This window comes from Sapajus apella, unplaced genomic scaffold, assembly GCF_009761245.1.
Source record: "Sapajus apella isolate SASKATOON/1434 unplaced genomic scaffold, GSC_monkey_1.0 scaffold39, whole genome shotgun sequence".
NCBI lineage: Eukaryota > Metazoa > Chordata > Mammalia > Primates > Cebidae > Sapajus > Sapajus apella.
The window spans coordinates 18,179,309-18,196,837 of record NW_022436979.1 but is presented as its reverse complement, the minus strand read 5'-3'; the positions used below and the strand labels follow the sequence as shown (position 1 = coordinate 18,196,837).

The window sequence follows — 17,529 nt, the reverse complement described above, 5'->3', positions numbered from 1 at the left end:
GTGTGCTATGCTAGGTGTGGGGACTACCAATAGGAATAAATACAAGTCCTTGTTCTCAAAGAGTCTTTTCTCAAAAGGAAAAAGGAGGAGGACAAACACAAATAATTGAGCACCTGTCATGGATAAGCCTCTACGATGGGTGTTTAGGAGGTACCTAATATCAGTGTAATCCCAATGGTGTCCCTGTGAGATAAGTACTGGTACTTCTCAGAGGAAATTATAGATGGTTGCTTAGGTAACACATAAATAATGAATGAGAATTTACACAGCATAATGCTTTGGAGCCAGAATTTCAACCCCAGCCTGACTGCAGAACTTCTGTGCTTCCTCTGTATCACCCGAGTAGTAAATTCTACACTGTGATGAACAAACTTCCCCGGCTTATCTGGAGTATTACAAGTCTTCGCACCATCTAGTAACATAGGTTCTAGAACCTAGCACTGTCTAGTAGCATACTTCTACGGGACACACAGTCTGTGAATCTTCCTTGTGGCATTTGTTTAATGTTTAACCTCAGTTTCCTTAACAGACAGAGAATTTGGAATACTGATCTCTAGAAGCTCAGATTATTAAAACAGGAATAATTATTTGTGACGCTCTTAAAACATACCTAATGTCTGTTGTTGCTGCTTTTGGAAAAGACAACCCAGTCTTAACAGCCTTTGGCAAGAGAGTTAAGTTAGCTATGGAAATGAGCACTGTCCTGTCTTAGTACAAACTGTAAGACATGCTTCTTCATACGTAAGGAAAATAAAGGCCGTGTTGCTCAGAACCAAGTGGTGCATGAGGTTTGCCAAAGCTGCGTATGTTCTGTCTTCTTACAGAGAACAAGGACATTAAGAAGTCTGTGTGAGATAGGTGCTAGTAACAGGTGTGGGTGATGGGAGGGCAGAAGCCAGCTATAGGTTTGAGAGTGCCTGCTTCCAGGTGTTCTTAGGAACCTTCACAAAGACCCCAAATCACTCGTAAATAACTCAGACAAGCACACTTGGGAAAGATCCTGAAGAGACTAAATATGTTCCTCTCTAGTCTAAGATAGACTCTCTTAAATTATGCTAGGGCAGTGGCTATAATTGCAGAACTCGGAAGTTTATCCCAGCTTTTTTTCTTATGTGAAATCCTGTTTGCTTTCAAAATAATTTGACTTGAGGTTATTGGTAGTCCCATTAAGAATGACTGTTTGCTTATTTAATATACAGGTCATGTTGGGGCCCCAATGCCTTGCAATTTCATAAAACTTGTTGATGTGGAAGAAATGAATTACATGGCTGCCAAGGGCGAGGGCGAGGTGAGTGACACCTGTCATTTTCACTGACTGCCATTTCCTGTGATCACTGGCCATTGCCAATGCAGCGGCACTTCCCAGCAGCTCAGTGCAGCCATTGAGCTTGACTTCAGTGATCTTGGAGTCTGCCAGGCTTCCTTCTGAGGGTACATTTATGTTCAGTTCTCAGGGAGTGGGCAGGAGGGACACTGACACCTGCCTTCCTCTGCCAGGCCTCATAGGGATTTGGGCTCAAGAGCCTGCAAAGAAAGGCTCAGTGGCCTCAGTTCTGGGATGAAGCTCCTGCCTGTTAGTTGCCCTGGGTACCTATTAGTGAGCTACTGGCTACTGGATGGGAAGGCTAGTTACTTAAAAGTGATTTTAGCCCCTCTGGGGCTTTCCAACAGCTTTGAGCCAGAACCTAGGTCAAGCATTAGCCCGACAAATTGACCACAGCTGAGGTAATTCAGGAAGGGACATAGGGGCACTGGAGATCCCTCGCAGATCCCGGTGGTGCTCTGGAAACTCCCTCTGGATCCTGGAATTTAAGGGTTCCAGCTAAAGGTTGGGGGAGACACACACGTACACACACTGGTTTTCTTTGGAGAAACTCCAGTAAATGCTGTTCATTGATGATCTTCTTTTCTTTAGGTGTGTGTGAAAGGGCCAAATGTATTTCAGGGCTACTTGAAGGACCCAGCAAAAACAGCAGAAGCTTTGGACAAAGACGGCTGGTTACACACAGGGGACATTGGAAAATGGTTACCAGTAAGTTGCTGCCTCCTCTCCTCACAAACAGTTTTGTTCCACGTAGGGAAGAAGATATCTTGTCTGCTGTACAGCTGCCACGTGGCAGTGGCACCCTGAATTTTCTCTTTCCCTTCCTCTTTGTTGAGTGGTATGATGGAGACTGTTCCATTTCCTGCAGGGGACAGGTTTACACTTAGCATCCTTGGTTGGATTTTCACTTTAACTTTAGCAAATATATTTTGTTTTGATGCTTTTGTTTTTGAGACGGAGTTTTGCTCTTGTTGCCCAGGCTGGAGTGCAATGATGTGATCTCAGCTTACTGCAACCTCCACCTCCCAGGTTCAAGTGATTCTCCTGCCTCAGCCTCCCAAGTAGCTGGGATTATAGGCGTCCGCAACCACACCTGGCTAATTTTTATATTTTTAGTAGAGATGGGGTTTCATCATGCTGGCCAGTCTGGTCTCGAACTCCTGACCTCAGGTGATCCACCCACCTCAGCCTCCCTAACTGCTGGGATTATAGATGTGAGCCACCACAATCAGCCTGTTTTGATGCGTAACATAAATTCTGATTGTTCCTTCTCAACTGGACTACAAAGAGAGAATGGCTTTTTAAAATATCCATACTGAGTCATGATGTTGAGCCCTCAGTTAAATAAGATATGGGGGAAGTTGTGGTAGTCTCCTAGGAATGTAGGATGGGCAAGCATTTGGGAATGAATGTGTTTCTTAGGTTTGTCATCTCATTAAAAATAAGGTGTTGCACAGATCAGATGAACTCCTTGAATTTAGCTGAATTTAGTCTCAGAATCATTTACTGTAGAGAAATTCTAAAGAGTCCATCTTAGGAATGAGAAGCTTGTACAAGAAGCCTCACCTGCCCCATCTGTTGGTTTAACCAGTTACCTGCTGTTTTTAAGTTATTACTAGACTGATTGCAAACACTAAAATGACACATGTAATTTTTATTGTTGTGTATTGGCAGATTCTTGTAGATTTTAGGTGCTTACTTCTCTGGAATATGTATTGATTAGAAAAATGCCTCCCAAAATTACTTCAGATTTTGAAATACCCAAGCTATTTAAATAAAGCTAAATTAAGTCCCCCTCTTCAGGTTCAAGAGAGATTAAATGTCAGTTCTAATTCTACTGTGGTGCTCACAAATACATCCCATAGTCTCTCTGGACCTTGGTTTGCTTTTTCTGAAAATGGAGAACTAGTGTGGGAGAAGAGAACCTTAGACGCTTTCCCACAGGTGACTTACGGAGCCATGAGAATGGCCCTGGGGTGGGGATGGGGGTGAAAGTGGGACTAGGGTTTTCCTCACGGTACCACCGGGATGTGGCTGGTCTGGTCCAGAGATACTAGAGCACTTCCACAGTTGACTGACTCTTCCCAAAGGGCCAAGAGCACCCCTCCGGATATCAAGGAAGAAAACGGGAATTTGGCCCTTGTATAGGAAACATCTCTTGAACTCTTACTCTGTGCAGAGCACTTTGGAGGGAGGAGTCTGTGTTCCTGCTATTAAGGAACTTGACTCACTTGGTGAGCCAGATGTGTATGCACATAATTCAGACAGGAGGCTAAATGAGTGAGCAAATCCTTGCTCGTGCTGACCAGTCAGTGGTGCCAAGCGGTGACGCTGAATGAGTCCTTCTCTATCTCTGCACTTGGCTGAATAGCTTGGGACAAGTTCCTCAGTCTCTCTAAGCCTTAGTTTCCCGCTCTGTAAAATGGAATCATAACTGACCTCTGTGGGGTGTTATTAGAATTAATCAATAGTGTGCATTAAATACTTTTCACTGTGTTGGGATCCATCCTGGTTGGAAACCAGCCATCAGGCATTCATAGCCCCCTCCCTTCTGATCAACAGAATGGCACTTTGAAGATTATTGACAGGAAAAAGCACATATTTAAGCTGGCACAAGGAGAGTACATAGCACCTGAAAAGATTGAAAATATCTACCTGCGAAGTGAGCCTGTTGCTCAGGTGTTTGTCCACGGAGAAAGCTTGCAGGTATGTGCTTTCCAGGTCATGAACACTGCTGCATAGACATTGCCAGGGCCTGGTACTCCAGGGGCTTTAAAAATGTGATTGGAAGTTTGAGATGCCTATAAATTGGCCTTCGTGTCTAATATGCTAAAATATCATTGACCTGTTACTAGTTTTTGCTGCTTGGCATTTCCTACTTGGAAAAATTTGTTCTCTTGAATTTCCACATTTTTATTTTACCTAGAGAGGTCTGATGTACCAAGGGAGGTTGGATAAGCACACTAAGTGGGGTGGGTAATATCTGTTTCTAATTATGAAAGAAAATATTGACATGGATTATAAGAAAGTTTAAAATTTTCAAACATGTTGAACCCAGCCTGTTTATGATATGCTTTGTAATTTTTGACCGAATGGTGGTTGTGAACCAAGAATACTCAAAGTTGAAAATCAAAATCAGTATCTCGGTGAAATATGTATGGTATTTGCCAAAATGTTGGACAGATGATGCCAAGGAAGAGAGGATCTGGTTAAATTTTAGAAGGATATATATATATGTCCTTTTTTTTTTGAGGTGGAGTGGATTGCAGTGGCTTACTGCAACCTCCACCTCCTGAGTTCAAGCAGTTCTTTGCCTTAGCCTCCTGAGTAGCTGGGATTACAGGCGCCTGCCACCATGCCCGGCGGCTAATGTTTTGTATTTTTAGTAGAAACAGAGTTTTACCGTCTTGGCCAGGCTGGTCTTGAACTTTTGACCTTGTGATCCACCCACCTCAGCCTACCAAAGTGCTGGGATTACAGGCGTGAGCCACCACACCCAGCCAGATGGATATTTTCTTTTAAGAGAATGCACTTTTTTTTCTTTGAGATTGTACCTATTTTTCTTTGTTCTAGAATATTCTCATTCTTTTGATTTTAATTTTATTGTTACTAGATTATAAAGTATGGGATATTAGAGTTTATTTTAATAAAAATGAATCTATATAAAATTTATTATTTATTTATAAAGATGGGGTTTCACCATGATGGCCAGGCTGATCTTGAACTCCTGACCTCACGTGATCCACCCACCTCGGCCTCCCAAAGTGCTAGGATTACAGGCGTGAGCCACCGCACCCGGCCAAAATTTATTCATTTTCTTAGAGATAGGGTCTCACTCTGTTGTTCAGGCTGGAGTGCAGTGGCACAATCGTAGCTTACTACAGCTTCAGACTCCTGGGTTTAAGGGGATCCTCATACCTCAGCCTCCCAAGTAGCTGGGATTACAGGTGTAAACTACCATTTTTAAATTTTTTGTAGAAATAGAATTTCTATAATTCTTTAAATTTTTTTATTTTTAAATTTTTTGTAGAAATAGATTTTTAAATTTTTAAATTTTTTGTAGAAATAGAATCTCACTATGTTGCCCAGGCTGGTCTCAAACTCCTGGCCTCAAGTGATCCTCCTGCCTTGGCTTCCTAAAGTGCTAGGATTACAGGCATGAGCCAGGCTCCCATTTTTCCTGTTTTTTAAAGCAGCTATCTTTTATCCATCACCTTGTTTATTTGGCCCTGCTTTTAAAAAATAAGTATACAAAACTAAATACAAATTAGAAATTTGTTAGATTTTTATTTCCAGTGTTTTTTTAAAAAAAACATTGTCGCTGCACGCTGTGGCTCATGCCTGTAATCCCAGCACTTTGGGAGGCCGAGGTGGGTGGATCACCTGAGGTCAGGAGTTCAAGACTGGCCTCATCAACATGGAGAAACCCCATCCCTACTAAAAAATACAAAATTAGCTGGATGTGGTGGCGCACACCTGTAGTCCCAGCTACTCGGGAGGCTGAGGCAGGAGAATTGCTTGAACCCAGGAGGCGGAGGTTGCAGTGAGCCGAGATCACGCCATTGCACTCCAGCCTGGGCGGTAAGAATGAAACTCTTATCTCAAAAATAATAATAATAATAATAATTGCAAAATTTCTGATGCCATCCACATTTTAGAGCCAGGAGTTCTTAAGTTGGGTTCAGTGAACTCCTGGGGGAGGAGAGTAGTATGTTCTGAAGAGATGAGTCATAACTTTCATCATATTCTCCCAGGGGTCCATAAGACAGAAAAATAAAGAGCCACTCTTTTAGAGCATTTGGATCAAGCTATGTAATAACTCACTTATCTGTGTTAAAGGCATTTCTCATTGCAATTGTGGTACCAGATACCGAGACATTATGTTCCTGGGCCCGAAAGAGAGGATTTGATGGGTCCTTTGAGGAATTGTGCAGAAATAAGGTAAGGTTCTGAAGGGTCCAGTCTGTCCTCATCTTAACTTGGTGTTAAATGTACCTGTAGATATTCCGGGACTTCCAACAGAGGAAGTAATTTATTTTTCCTACACCCCATTAGGATGTCAAAAAAGCTATCCTTGAAGACATGGTGAGACTTGGGAAGGATTCTGGTCTAAAACCATTTGAACAGGTATGACCTTCATCTGAGTGCATGAATTCTTTTAAAACAAATTTTCCACTTGAGGATTTTTTACAGGTAGATTATATAAGCGTATGGGGTCACCTAAGGACATACATGAGGAATAAAAAACGGAGTGGTTTGACAGGGGAAAGGGTGTTAATCAAGAGCATGTGTTCTCTTTTCCTGGACATCAGAATATGATCTTGAATCCTATCCTAAGAATAGGATGCCTGTCCTTTGTTGAGAAAGTACAGCGTGGCTGAAATGAGAGGGTGGACTGGATGGCCAGAGGGTGTTGATCCTCTCCCAGGCCGACATGCTTTTTAGACTGGTGGCCTGTGTCCTCTTTTCTCCTTTAACTGCCTTGTTTATTGGCAGGTCAAAGGCATCGCACTGCACCCTGAATTGTTTTCTGTCGACAATGGCCTTCTGACTCCAACACTGAAGGCGAAAAGGCCAGAGCTGCGGAACTATTTCAGGTCGCAGATAGATGAACTTTATTCCACTATCAAGGTTTAGTGTGAGGAAGAAAGCTCAGAGGAAATGGCACAGCTCCACAATCTCTTCTGCTGATGGCCTTCATATTGGTAATTTTGAATACAGCAAGTGTAGGAAAGGAAGCATTTGTGTTTGACTTGTCTATTTGGGGTTCTTCTCATAGGAATGTTAGAGGAAACAGAACACTGCCTTACAGTCACCTCATGTTGCAGACCATGTTTATGGTAATACACACTTTCCAAAATGAGCCTTAAAAATTGTAAAGGGTAAACTATAAATGTGCTCAGTTATTTGAGACTTCCTCAGTTAAAAAGGTGGATTTTAAATCTTCTGTCTCCCTGTTTTTCTAACCAAGCGGTTAGGACTTTGCTATCTCTGAGATGTCTGCTACTTGCTGCATATTCTGCAGCCTTCTGCTGCTCTGAAGAGTACGGTGCACTGGAGGGAAGTGTGCCCTTTAAAAATAAGAACCACTGTCCTGGTGGTCCTCACAAGCGGACCAGAGGTTTTTTTAAAATCCCTGCTACTGTTCCTTCTCACAGGCACTCACAAAACCCTTCTGATTCATAAGGGTTATGAAATTCATGTTCTTCTCCAGTCCCTGTGGTTTCTGTTGGAGCATGAGGTTTCCAGTAAGCAGAAGGGCAGATCCAGCTGAGAACCATGCAGATATGGAGCCTCTGGCAAATGGGTGCTCATCGGAGCGCATGGATTCTCATTCATGGCAGAATGCTTTTGGACTCTGTTCTGCAGGCCTGATTCCCCTGCTCCATCCTTTTTCAGGGGTTATTTAAAAATCTGCCTTAGATTCTACAGTGAAGACAAGCATTTCAAGAAAGAGTTACCTGGATCAGTCATGCTCAACTGTGACGCCTGAATAACTGTCTGCTTTATCTTCACTGAACCACTCACTCTGTGTAATGGCCAACGGATTTTTAATGTGGTTTTCATATCAAAAGATCACGTTGGGATTAACTTGCCTTTTTCCCCCCAAAAAAAACTCTCAGGCAAGCATTTCTTTAAAGATATTAAGGGAGTAAAATATACTTGGGTACTTATTGAAATGGACAATAATAAACAAATGTTCTTATAATGCTACCTGATTTCTATGAAATGTGTTTGACAAGCCAAAATTCTAAGATGTAGAAATCTGGAAAGTTCATTTCCTGGGATTAACTTCTCAAGGGATTTTTTTAAGTTAATTTGGGAAATTAACAGCGTTTCACTTTATTGTGAGTCTTTGCCACATTTGACTGAATTAAGCTGTCATTTGTACATTTAAAACAGCTGTTTTGGGGTATGTGAGAGTACATGTATTATATACAAGCACAACAGGGCTTGCACTAAAGAATTGTCATTGTAATAACACTATTTGGTAGCCTAACTTCATATATGTATTCTTAATTGCACAAAAAGTCAGTAATTTGTCACCTTGGGGTTTTGAATGTTTGCTTTAAGTGTTAGCTATTTCTATGTTTTTAATAAACCAAAACAGAATTTCCAAAAACAATGAAGGAAACCAAAATAAATATTTCTGCATTTCAGGTGAGTGAAGCATCTTTTGTAATGTCATGCTTAATATTCGGAACAGCCTATGATGCGCACAAAGAGCAAAAATGGCCCTCGGCCTGGAATCCTTCCCAGTTGTCTCCTTTTCTTCTTAGGTCACTCTCTTCTAACTCAGCTGTCCTCGGACACTAGCCTCCCACCAGGTTGTGTGGGGCAAAAGTCCTAACTGGTTGTGGAGAAGAAAGTCACAGTGTGGATAACAGAGAAGGTCCTAAAAACGCAGCTTCCTTGCTGGAAAATATGTTTCAGGCAACACCGGCTGAAACTGGTGATTCTGTGGTGGATTTAATTCTATGATTGTAGTTTAGCAGTTTTAGTCATTCTCTTGCTGTAGAACTATTTTAGATATCACTTTATAGCAGCCAACTTTTTCTTGTTTCTTTTCCTCTATCTCTACCCTATTCCTTCTGTTACTATTTTAAAGATTTTCTTTTCCACAGGTATTAATGAATCCACCCCCCAATTTCTTCTAAGCCTCTTGTGTTTAAATCTAGTTTCCTCTCTTACATTCTGTGTTTGGTGTGATGATGTGCGCATCAAGCCCTGTGCAGATACCTTCTGAGGTAGAGCTTCTAGTCCATTCTTCCACTTTTATTAAGATCTTTATCTTAGCTGGGGCAGTGCCGTGCACCTGTAGTCACAGCTACATGGGAGGCTGAGGCAGGAGGATCCCTTGAGCCCAGGATGAGTCCAGCCTGCCTCTTAAAAGAATTGTTTTAAATGCAGATCTTTCTCATGTCTTTTCTCAGCTTACCTTCCTCCTCTTCGCTACTGATGAACGGTGAAGTCCTTGCCTTTCTTCCCGCTCCCTTAGCACCGAACATGGGGCTTAGAAACTAATAGATGTTCATTAAATAAACCTTTGAACAAATACTTGAAATTGTGAACAAAGCTCCTATTGCAATGAGGTTGATAATAAACACCAGGCTGTTTTAAAATCATGGCGAGCCGGGCGCGGTGGCTCACGCCTATAGTCCCAGCACTTTGGGAGGCTGAGGCGGGTGGATCACGAGGTCAAGAGATCGAGACCATCCTGGTCAACACGGTGAAACCCCGTCTCTACTAAAAATACAAAACATTAGCTGGGCATGGTGGCACGTGCCTGTAATCCCAGCTACTCAGGAGGCTGAGGCAGGAGAATTGCCTGAACCCAGGAGGCGGAGGTTGCGGTGAGCCGAGATCGTGCCATTGCACTCCAGCCTGGGTAACAAGAGCAAAACTCCGTCTCAAAAAAAAAAAAAATAAATAAAAATAAAATAAAATCATGGCGAAATACACATGAAGTTAGCATTGTCACCATTTTTCAGCGTACAGTTCAGTGGCATTCTGGACATCCATGCTGCTGTGTGTCATCAGTACCATCCGGCTGCAGAAGCTTTTCATCTTGCCAGACTGTACCCGTTAAATGACAACTCCCCGTCCTCCCCTCCCACTAAACTCCTGGCAGCCACCACTTATTTTCTGTTTCTATGAAATTGATTACTCTAGGTATCTCATAGAAGTGGAATCATACATGAAATCATACTTTTGTGACTGGCTTATTTCACTCAGCATAATGTCCGCAAGGCTCATCCATGTTGTAGCATGTCAGAATTTCCTTCCTTTGCAAGGCTGAATAATATTCCATTGTCTGTATAGGCCACGTTTTATTTATCCCCTCATCCATCGATACACACTGGTTTTTACCCTCTGGCTGTTGTGAATAATGCTGCTGTGAACACTAATGTACATTTCGGTTGGAGTCCCTGCTTTCAGTTCTTTTGTGCATACACCCTGAGGTAGAATTGCTGCATCATATGGTAATTGTTTAAATTTTTTTTGAGAAAATGCCGTATTGTTTTCCACACCAACTATATCATTTTACATTTCCACCAGGAATGCCGGAGGGTTCCAGTTTCTCCACATCCTCACTAACACCTGTTTTCTGTTATTTTCAGTAGTGGCCGTCCTAATGAGTGTGCAGTGTTGTGTCATGATGGTTTGGATTTGCATTTCCCTGATGAGCAGTAACGTTGAGCATCTTTTCACATACTTGATTACCGTTGGGTCTGTCTTCTTTGGAGAAATGTCTATTCAAATCCTCTGCCCATTTTTAAAAACTGAGTTGCTTGGGGGTTTTATGTTATTGAGCTGTAGGAGTTCTGTACATATTCTAGATACTAATCCCTAAACACTATTTTTAATTCGGAATTTTCACTGCCCTGCTTGGGTTCAGTGCCTCCTCAGCAGCACTAGAAATGTGATGGTGCTTCTTCCCAAAAATCAAAACCAACTCAAAAGCCCGGTGGTCTCTCTCCAGGCAGAACAGAAAAGAAAAAATATGATTGATTCCAAATGGTGGTTTGCCTGGCTGTGTGGCAGTCCTTTCTTCCATCCAGGCCCCTGGCATGCTAATACCACTTTCTGGAACTTCCCTGAGAGCTGAAATCTCCAGTAGGGCCTGAATCAGGAGGCCCAGGTGGGGAGGTGGGGGCCTGGCAGGAGCACCCCTGCTCCCCTCAGAGCTTACCAGGGACCCCTCCCAGACCCCAGCTCTGCCATACCCTTATTTTTACATGTAAACTCGGAAAGCAATTTATTTTTAATCTATTTGGCATGTGGTAGTTAAATATTTTTGTCCCACTCCCTATTTGTAGATTATTGAAATAATTAAAATGTGTTGCTGCACACCAGGAATATTTTACATAGATTATCCATTTTATACTTATAAACTTTTGAGCCAAATGCCGCCATTATTCCAGTTTACAGATGACGAAATGGAAGCACACCAGTAATTTCATCAGCGTCATGTCCCTAGACGGAATTAGAGCTAGCCATCTGCCTCCAGAGACTGAGCTCTAAACCTCATGCTGTGGATTGCTGTCCTTCTTGTCTATTTTTGGCACTGAACTTCCTGACAAGACCTGGACTGCTTGGTGCCAACAGTTCTGCCTCCAAGCTTCAGTACAAATGGTTTTGATTCCCATCTAATGGCTTTTCCTTGCCCCAGCAAAGGTTAATGCACCTTCCCAGAGTTTTATTCTGGTTTTATGACTTATCAAAAATGAAACCCCAAATCCATCAAGGACGGAAAGCTTAATAATAAACACCACTCCTGAGGTGCAGTGGCATATGCCTGTAATCCCAGCACTTTGGGAAGCCGAGGCAGGAGGACTGCTTGCCCTCAGGAATTTGAGACCAGGCCGGGCAATACGAGACCTCATCTCTACAGAAAATAAAACAATTAGGCATGGTGGTGTTCACCTGTAGTCCCAGCTACTTGGGAGGCTGAGGTGGGCGGATTCCTTGAGCCCAGGTGGTCAAGGGTACAGTGAGCTATGATCTGCCACTGCACTCCAGCCTGCATGACAGTGCAATAACCTGTCTCAAAAAACAAAAAACATTTTCTGTGTTAGGAAGAAAATATGCATGAGTCACAGATGTTTGGTAGGTTCATGTGATTCCCTAGAACTTCCAAGAATCACCAGCCCATGGAGATAATAGCTACAGGTATTGTGGATTTGCTAACGGGCAGTAGGCTATGCTGAACTCTTTACTTGTGCTCTCATTTAAAACCCCTCTTAGGTGGGTGATCAGTCCATAATGATGTATTTACCATCACCTAAGTGCCAGGCACTCCCGTATGCTGTGGAGGTGCAGCAGTGAGTGCGGCAGACAAGATCCTTGCCCTTGGGAGGCTTACTTCCTCATGGGGGGAGAGAGGCAACTGACAAGAAAATGAATAATGCAGATTGTGATGGATGCTTGGAAGAAAGCAGTTGTATTGACAGTGCCCATTTTTAAGTGCTGTCAGAAAAAGGTCTCTTTGAGGAAGTGACATTTGGGGTGATAACCCAAAGAATGAACAGAAAGCCTTGCAAACCTCTGGCGGAAACATTTTCCAACAAAAAAGTAGTGGGTGCAAAGGCTCTGGGGTGAGAAAAAGCTTGATCTATTCAAGGAACTGAAAGGAAGCCCATGTGTCTAAAGCATCATGAGCAACAGAGAAAGAATGATTTAGGAAAGGGCTAGCCTGAAAAGTGGGGAGGGTTAGAACTGAAGGTTAATGGCAAGATTGGCCATTACTCTTCCAATACAACAGGAGAAGACTTGGCACTGTGGGTTAGATGTAGAGTAGACCCATGGTGATTGGGGTGGAAAGATTAGGGAACTATCTGGATACTTCTGTTTTTTTCAGTTAAGCATTACCTCCTTGTTATGGATGAGAAATTACTTGGAGGGATCAGCTATTTTGTCCAAGTGCAGATGTCTAGTATGTGGAGCTGGAGTCTCTGACTCCCAGGCCTCTGAGTGCTTGAATCGCCTTTTTGCTGTTCCTTCCCCTCTGATGCAAAGCCCAATGTCTTGAGCTTCCTGAGTGCCTAATTATTGTTGAGTAAGTTTTCTTAAGTTACCAATCCTCAGCTAAACTTTCCATTGTAATTATACCTGTTTGTGGTTCCAGCTTAGTCATGCCATCAGGTAAAGAAAGATAAATGCCAGGGACTCCGGAATTTCCTTTTTATGTCTTCATCTAGTTGCCATCTCCTTTCAAGCAGCCTAGGCAGAAGAGAAGCCTGCCACTCTGTCCCCCATTGGTACACAGCAGGTGGATGAAGAGCAGAAGGTCCCAGTAGCACAAGAACAGGCCAGGGCCATGGCTCAGTTAGACTGGTCAGACCCACAGCATCCCTCCGCTTCCTGAGCCTCCAGCCCCCTCTTATTATGGAAAATGATTGCAGCCCTGAGTCTGACTGGAGGGAACTCTCCTTAGGCTCTCAGGACAGAGACAGTACTTCCGACTCTTGTCAGCAGAGCAGTGTTGGTGCCCAGTGCTGAGAATCCTCTACTCTAGTTTATTCTGGAGCCTGCAGAAGGGACCCCCCAACCCAGTGCCCTACCCTGGCTGACTCTTCACCACTGTACCCTGCAGTAGACACCTCAGGATGTGCTGGTTCAGATTAAACTCACTTCTTTACTCAGCAAGGGTAATTAGGGAAATTTTCCCATCTTATTATTCATATATTTGGCATAAATAGATCTAGAGTTTTCTTTTGGACTCAACTCCTTTGCATGGTTGACTTGCTCAAAAGGTAGAAGTCTTGCTAAAGGAATGTGTTTCTAAGTAGTGTTCTTCAGCTGCAGAGGGATTCTATTCTTGCCCGAAAACAGGATTTTTCATAAACATATTTTGTATGGAAGTTCTTAGTCACTCTTTTCTATTGAGACTTTTATCAGGTAAAGGAAGTGGTTTTGACTGTCAAATTTCTCTGACCAAAATTGTCCTTGCTCAATACTGAAGCTGCAGCATTTCCCAAGAACTCCAGGCAGACTTCCTGCTTTGCATGTGGCCTGTTCAAATTGGAGGGTGAGCAACAGAAGTACCGACTCCAGAGCCAAGCTGCAGGAACAGTGAAGCACCATGCATTGCACGAGCACATGTGAAACCAGTTTGCTCACATTCTGCACCAGGCGGCGTGTGCAGACACACAGCGACTCTGGTTTTGGAGGCTCTTGGGTTCCCACACCCACTGATACTGCTTTCCCCACCCTGCTGTGCTGCTGCCAGCGCCTGGGCCCCACCCGGGCCCAGCTGTCAGTGGGCCACGCATTTGAGAAAAGCTCCAAAGCCACTCCAGGCAGCCTCAGCCACCAGTTCCTGCCACTGCTGTCTCATACTGGCCACCAAATATGGCCACCTCTCTCCCTGCCCCATTCCCACTTAGGGCAGAGGCCCTGTCTTGCCAGGATCATTGCACCAGCCTCTTAGTTGGCCCGCATTGCTGCCTATATTGGTCCCTGCTACCTTACCCATTCTGCAGCAAGAAAGAGTTTTCTAAATGACAAGTCTTACCATGTGATTCTCCTGCTTCACTGTCCAGAGGCTTCCTATTGTTCTCCTCTGAACTGCTTATTGGAGTGAGGAGGGCTTCTTGAAATTGACTGTGCATCCAATCACCTGAGGGTTTTTCTGAGACAGAGTCTTGCTCTGTTGCCCAGGCTGGCGTATGTGGTACGATCACAGCTCACTGCATCCTTGACATCCCAGGCTTAAGGATTCCCCTGCCTTAGCCTCCCAAGTAGCTGGGACCACACATACCCAGCTAATTTGTTGATTTTTTGTAGAAACAGTCTCACCACGTTGCCCAGGCTGATCTCAAACTCCTGGAGTTTGAGTTCAAGTGATCCTCCTGCCTCAGCCTCCTAAAGTGCTGGGATTACAGACACGAACCACCTCGTCCAGCCACCTGGGGATCTTAACATGAAGATTCGGATTCAGTAAATCTGCAATTCCGCATTTCTAACAAGCTTCCCTAACACCAGTGCTGCCAGTCTCTGCGCTGCACTTTGAGAAGTGAGGGGCTGGAAGGCCCCTGCTTGCCTCCCCGGCCTCACCTCTTGCCACTTCCCCAACTCTGTTCCAAAGCACATCCTGCTTTTGCTCACTGCAAAGCCTTTGCACAGACTGGCCTCCCTCCCCAGAGCACACTCTCACCCTGGCCTGGCTGCTCGCACGGGATTGGAGATGGCACTTCCCTTAGAAGCCTTCCCTGAGATTCTCTAAGCCCAGGAAATAAAGAGCATGTTTGTGGCCTGGGTGATAATGATCTTTGTGCTCAACGACAAGGTCAAAGGGGTGAGAGATCTGGCCTGTGAGGTGCAGGTCTGCAGCCAGAGGTTTTGTTCTAGAGCAGGCTCTAGAAGGATTCTGCGTCACCTGGGAAGCATGTCTGCCAGCTGCCATCTGCTGACTCCATTCTTGCCTGAGTGTAAGGGTTCCTGAGGTCAGGACACTGGCTGAGCAAGGTCAGCCTCCCAGCTGTGTGTATTTTCAGGCCAACCAAAGTCCTGTCAGAGTGAGCAAGTTCATTCCAGAGATGAAAACTTTTCAGAAAGTTCTTTTCCAACCACAGCTTGAGGGAGAGTTATGGACACAAGACTCTACCATAGACATTTTATTCCTTTTCTTATTTTTCTTTCCATATTTCCTTAAAACACTTTTTCTCAGGTTATATACTCACTTGGTTTCTTTTACATCCGATTCAGTTATTAAATTATTTCTTAGGCAGGTTGGAAGTCTGCCACTCCTTGGCTAAAGAAATCCTGAATTTTGCTAGCATGCCCCTGCCAGGATCCCAGCACCAGACTCTCCTGGCCCTTAGGGGAGCTGAGAATGGAATCTGAAGCATGTGACATTGCATGGTCATGATAGACTGGCCAGACCTATTTAGCCATGTGAGCGCAGCTTGGGTAGGAGCAGTGCCAGTTAGGTCTGGAAAAAGTAAAACAACATTAGTTACACAGCAAATAAGTTTAGCAGTGGGTAACAGCACCCAGGAAATGTGGAAAAGCATGTGACATAGGAAGGGATCCAATGTCATTGTGGTTTGCTACAAAAAATCTTTTTGCCCTCTTACTGTAAAAGGCTAGGAGTACTTTCCGGATTTTATTTCCTCTTTCTTTTACTTTTTTTCTTTTTCCTTTTTAATTTTTTTTGCCATGGAACCACATACAGTCTGAACACATATTTCCTCTTTCTTAAAGGGAATATCCAAGAGAAAGTATCCTCTTCTGCGCCCCAACCCCTGCCCTCCTGGGACGTGTTAAGACCGTTTTGCAGTGTCATAGTTACAGAGGTTGAACAGTGGGTCTGCTTAGCAGATAACAGCTTCATTAAACTCCAAGTTGCATGAGATATTCCTGTGTACTCAACAATTAGAAAGTGCTGTAGGAAATTATCTAAGACAGTGGGAAAATTTGAGACATCAGTTCTTTTCCTCTCCAGCATGGAAAATCATACTCTGCCTTATGAGAAATTGACAGGCATGGATTGGATGAATTGTGGAAGAAAGGGGAGATGGGTTAAGCAAGGGCAGTTAAAATGTCTAGTCTTATTCATCTTCAACTGACTTTCAAGCAATATTTCCGTCTGAAAGTGAGGAGCTCTGTGCTCCAATGACATCGCCAAATCTCCAGGCCCTTTCTTCATCTGCCCCCTGGTGGACCCGGTGATGAACAGAAAATTCAGCAGAAAAGCTCCCTAGAGAAAAGCAGAGTCCAGTAAGAAATGACACCCCCTCTGTGTATCAAGGGGCTCTATATTCTTCTCTTCATAATAATCTTGTAAGATAGAAAATAATATTCTCACTTAAAATCAAACTAATGAGGCCGGGCGTGGTGGCCAACGCCTGTCATCCTGGCACTTTGGGAGGCAGAGGTGGGTGGATCTCTTGAGCCAGGAGTTCGAGACCAGTCTGGGCAACATGGCAAAACCCTGTCTCTATGAAAAATACAAAAATTAGGCTGGATGCAGTGGCTCACGCCTGTAATCCCAGCACTTTGGGAGGCCGAGGCGGGTGGATCACCTGAGGTTGGGAGTTTGAGACCAGCCTGACCAACATGGAGAAACCCTGTCTCTACTAAAAATACAAAATTAGTGAAGCATGGTAGCGCAAGCGCTTGTAATCCCAGCTACTTGGGAGGCTGAGGCAGGAGAATCACTTGAACCCAGGAGGCAGAGGTTGCCGTGAGCTGAGATTGCTACATTACACCCTAGCCTGGGCAACGAGTGAAACCTATCTCAAAAAAAACTTAGCGCAGCCTGGTGGGTGTGCCTGTAGTCCCAGCTACTCGGGAAGCTGAGGCAGAAGGATTGCTTAAGCCCAGGAATTTGAGACTGTAGTGAGCTATGAGGTCACCACAGCACTCCAGCCTGGACAACAAAGAGAGACCCTTGTCTCAACCAATCCATAAATCAATCAAAATCAAACTAGCAATCCCAAAACATGGAACCCATATATACATCGACCCCCACCAGAGGGAAGATGTATTTCCACAGGGAAGTGTCCAGGCCCAAGCACTCAGTATATACCAAGCCTCCCAAATGTTTTGTGGTTCTTTATTTTCTGTAGTTTGTATAATAAAAGCAATAGTTTTTTTCCATCTCCTAAATATGAAAGCATATAATATAACTTAAGGACCCGCCACCTAGGTGTCCTCTGGCATCCTGAGCCTCTGGTCCTCTGGTGCCTCTGAAGTTC

The 17,529-nt window shown here is 43.9% G+C and overlaps 1 protein-coding gene across 6 annotated transcripts in view; it reads left to right on the top strand.

Annotated features, from left to right (window-relative positions):
* The window catches only part of ACSL1 (acyl-CoA synthetase long chain family member 1), a 71,910-nt gene extending 63,426 nt beyond the window's left edge, over window positions 1-8,484 (top strand). For all 6 annotated transcript variants that reach the window (XM_032298772.1, XM_032298775.1, XM_032298776.1 and 3 more), the window contains 6 exons: window positions 1,200-1,288; window positions 1,916-2,032; window positions 3,887-4,030; window positions 6,164-6,265; window positions 6,380-6,451; window positions 6,821-8,484. In XM_032298772.1, the coding sequence (XP_032154663.1) occupies window positions 1,200-1,288; window positions 1,916-2,032; window positions 3,887-4,030; window positions 6,164-6,265; window positions 6,380-6,451; window positions 6,821-6,961 (665 nt within the window). In that variant the 3' untranslated portion in view covers window positions 6,962-8,484. The remainder of the gene's footprint in view (window positions 1-1,199; window positions 1,289-1,915; window positions 2,033-3,886; window positions 4,031-6,163; window positions 6,266-6,379; window positions 6,452-6,820) is intronic.
* The last annotated feature ends 9,045 nt before the right edge of the window (window positions 8,485-17,529 follow it).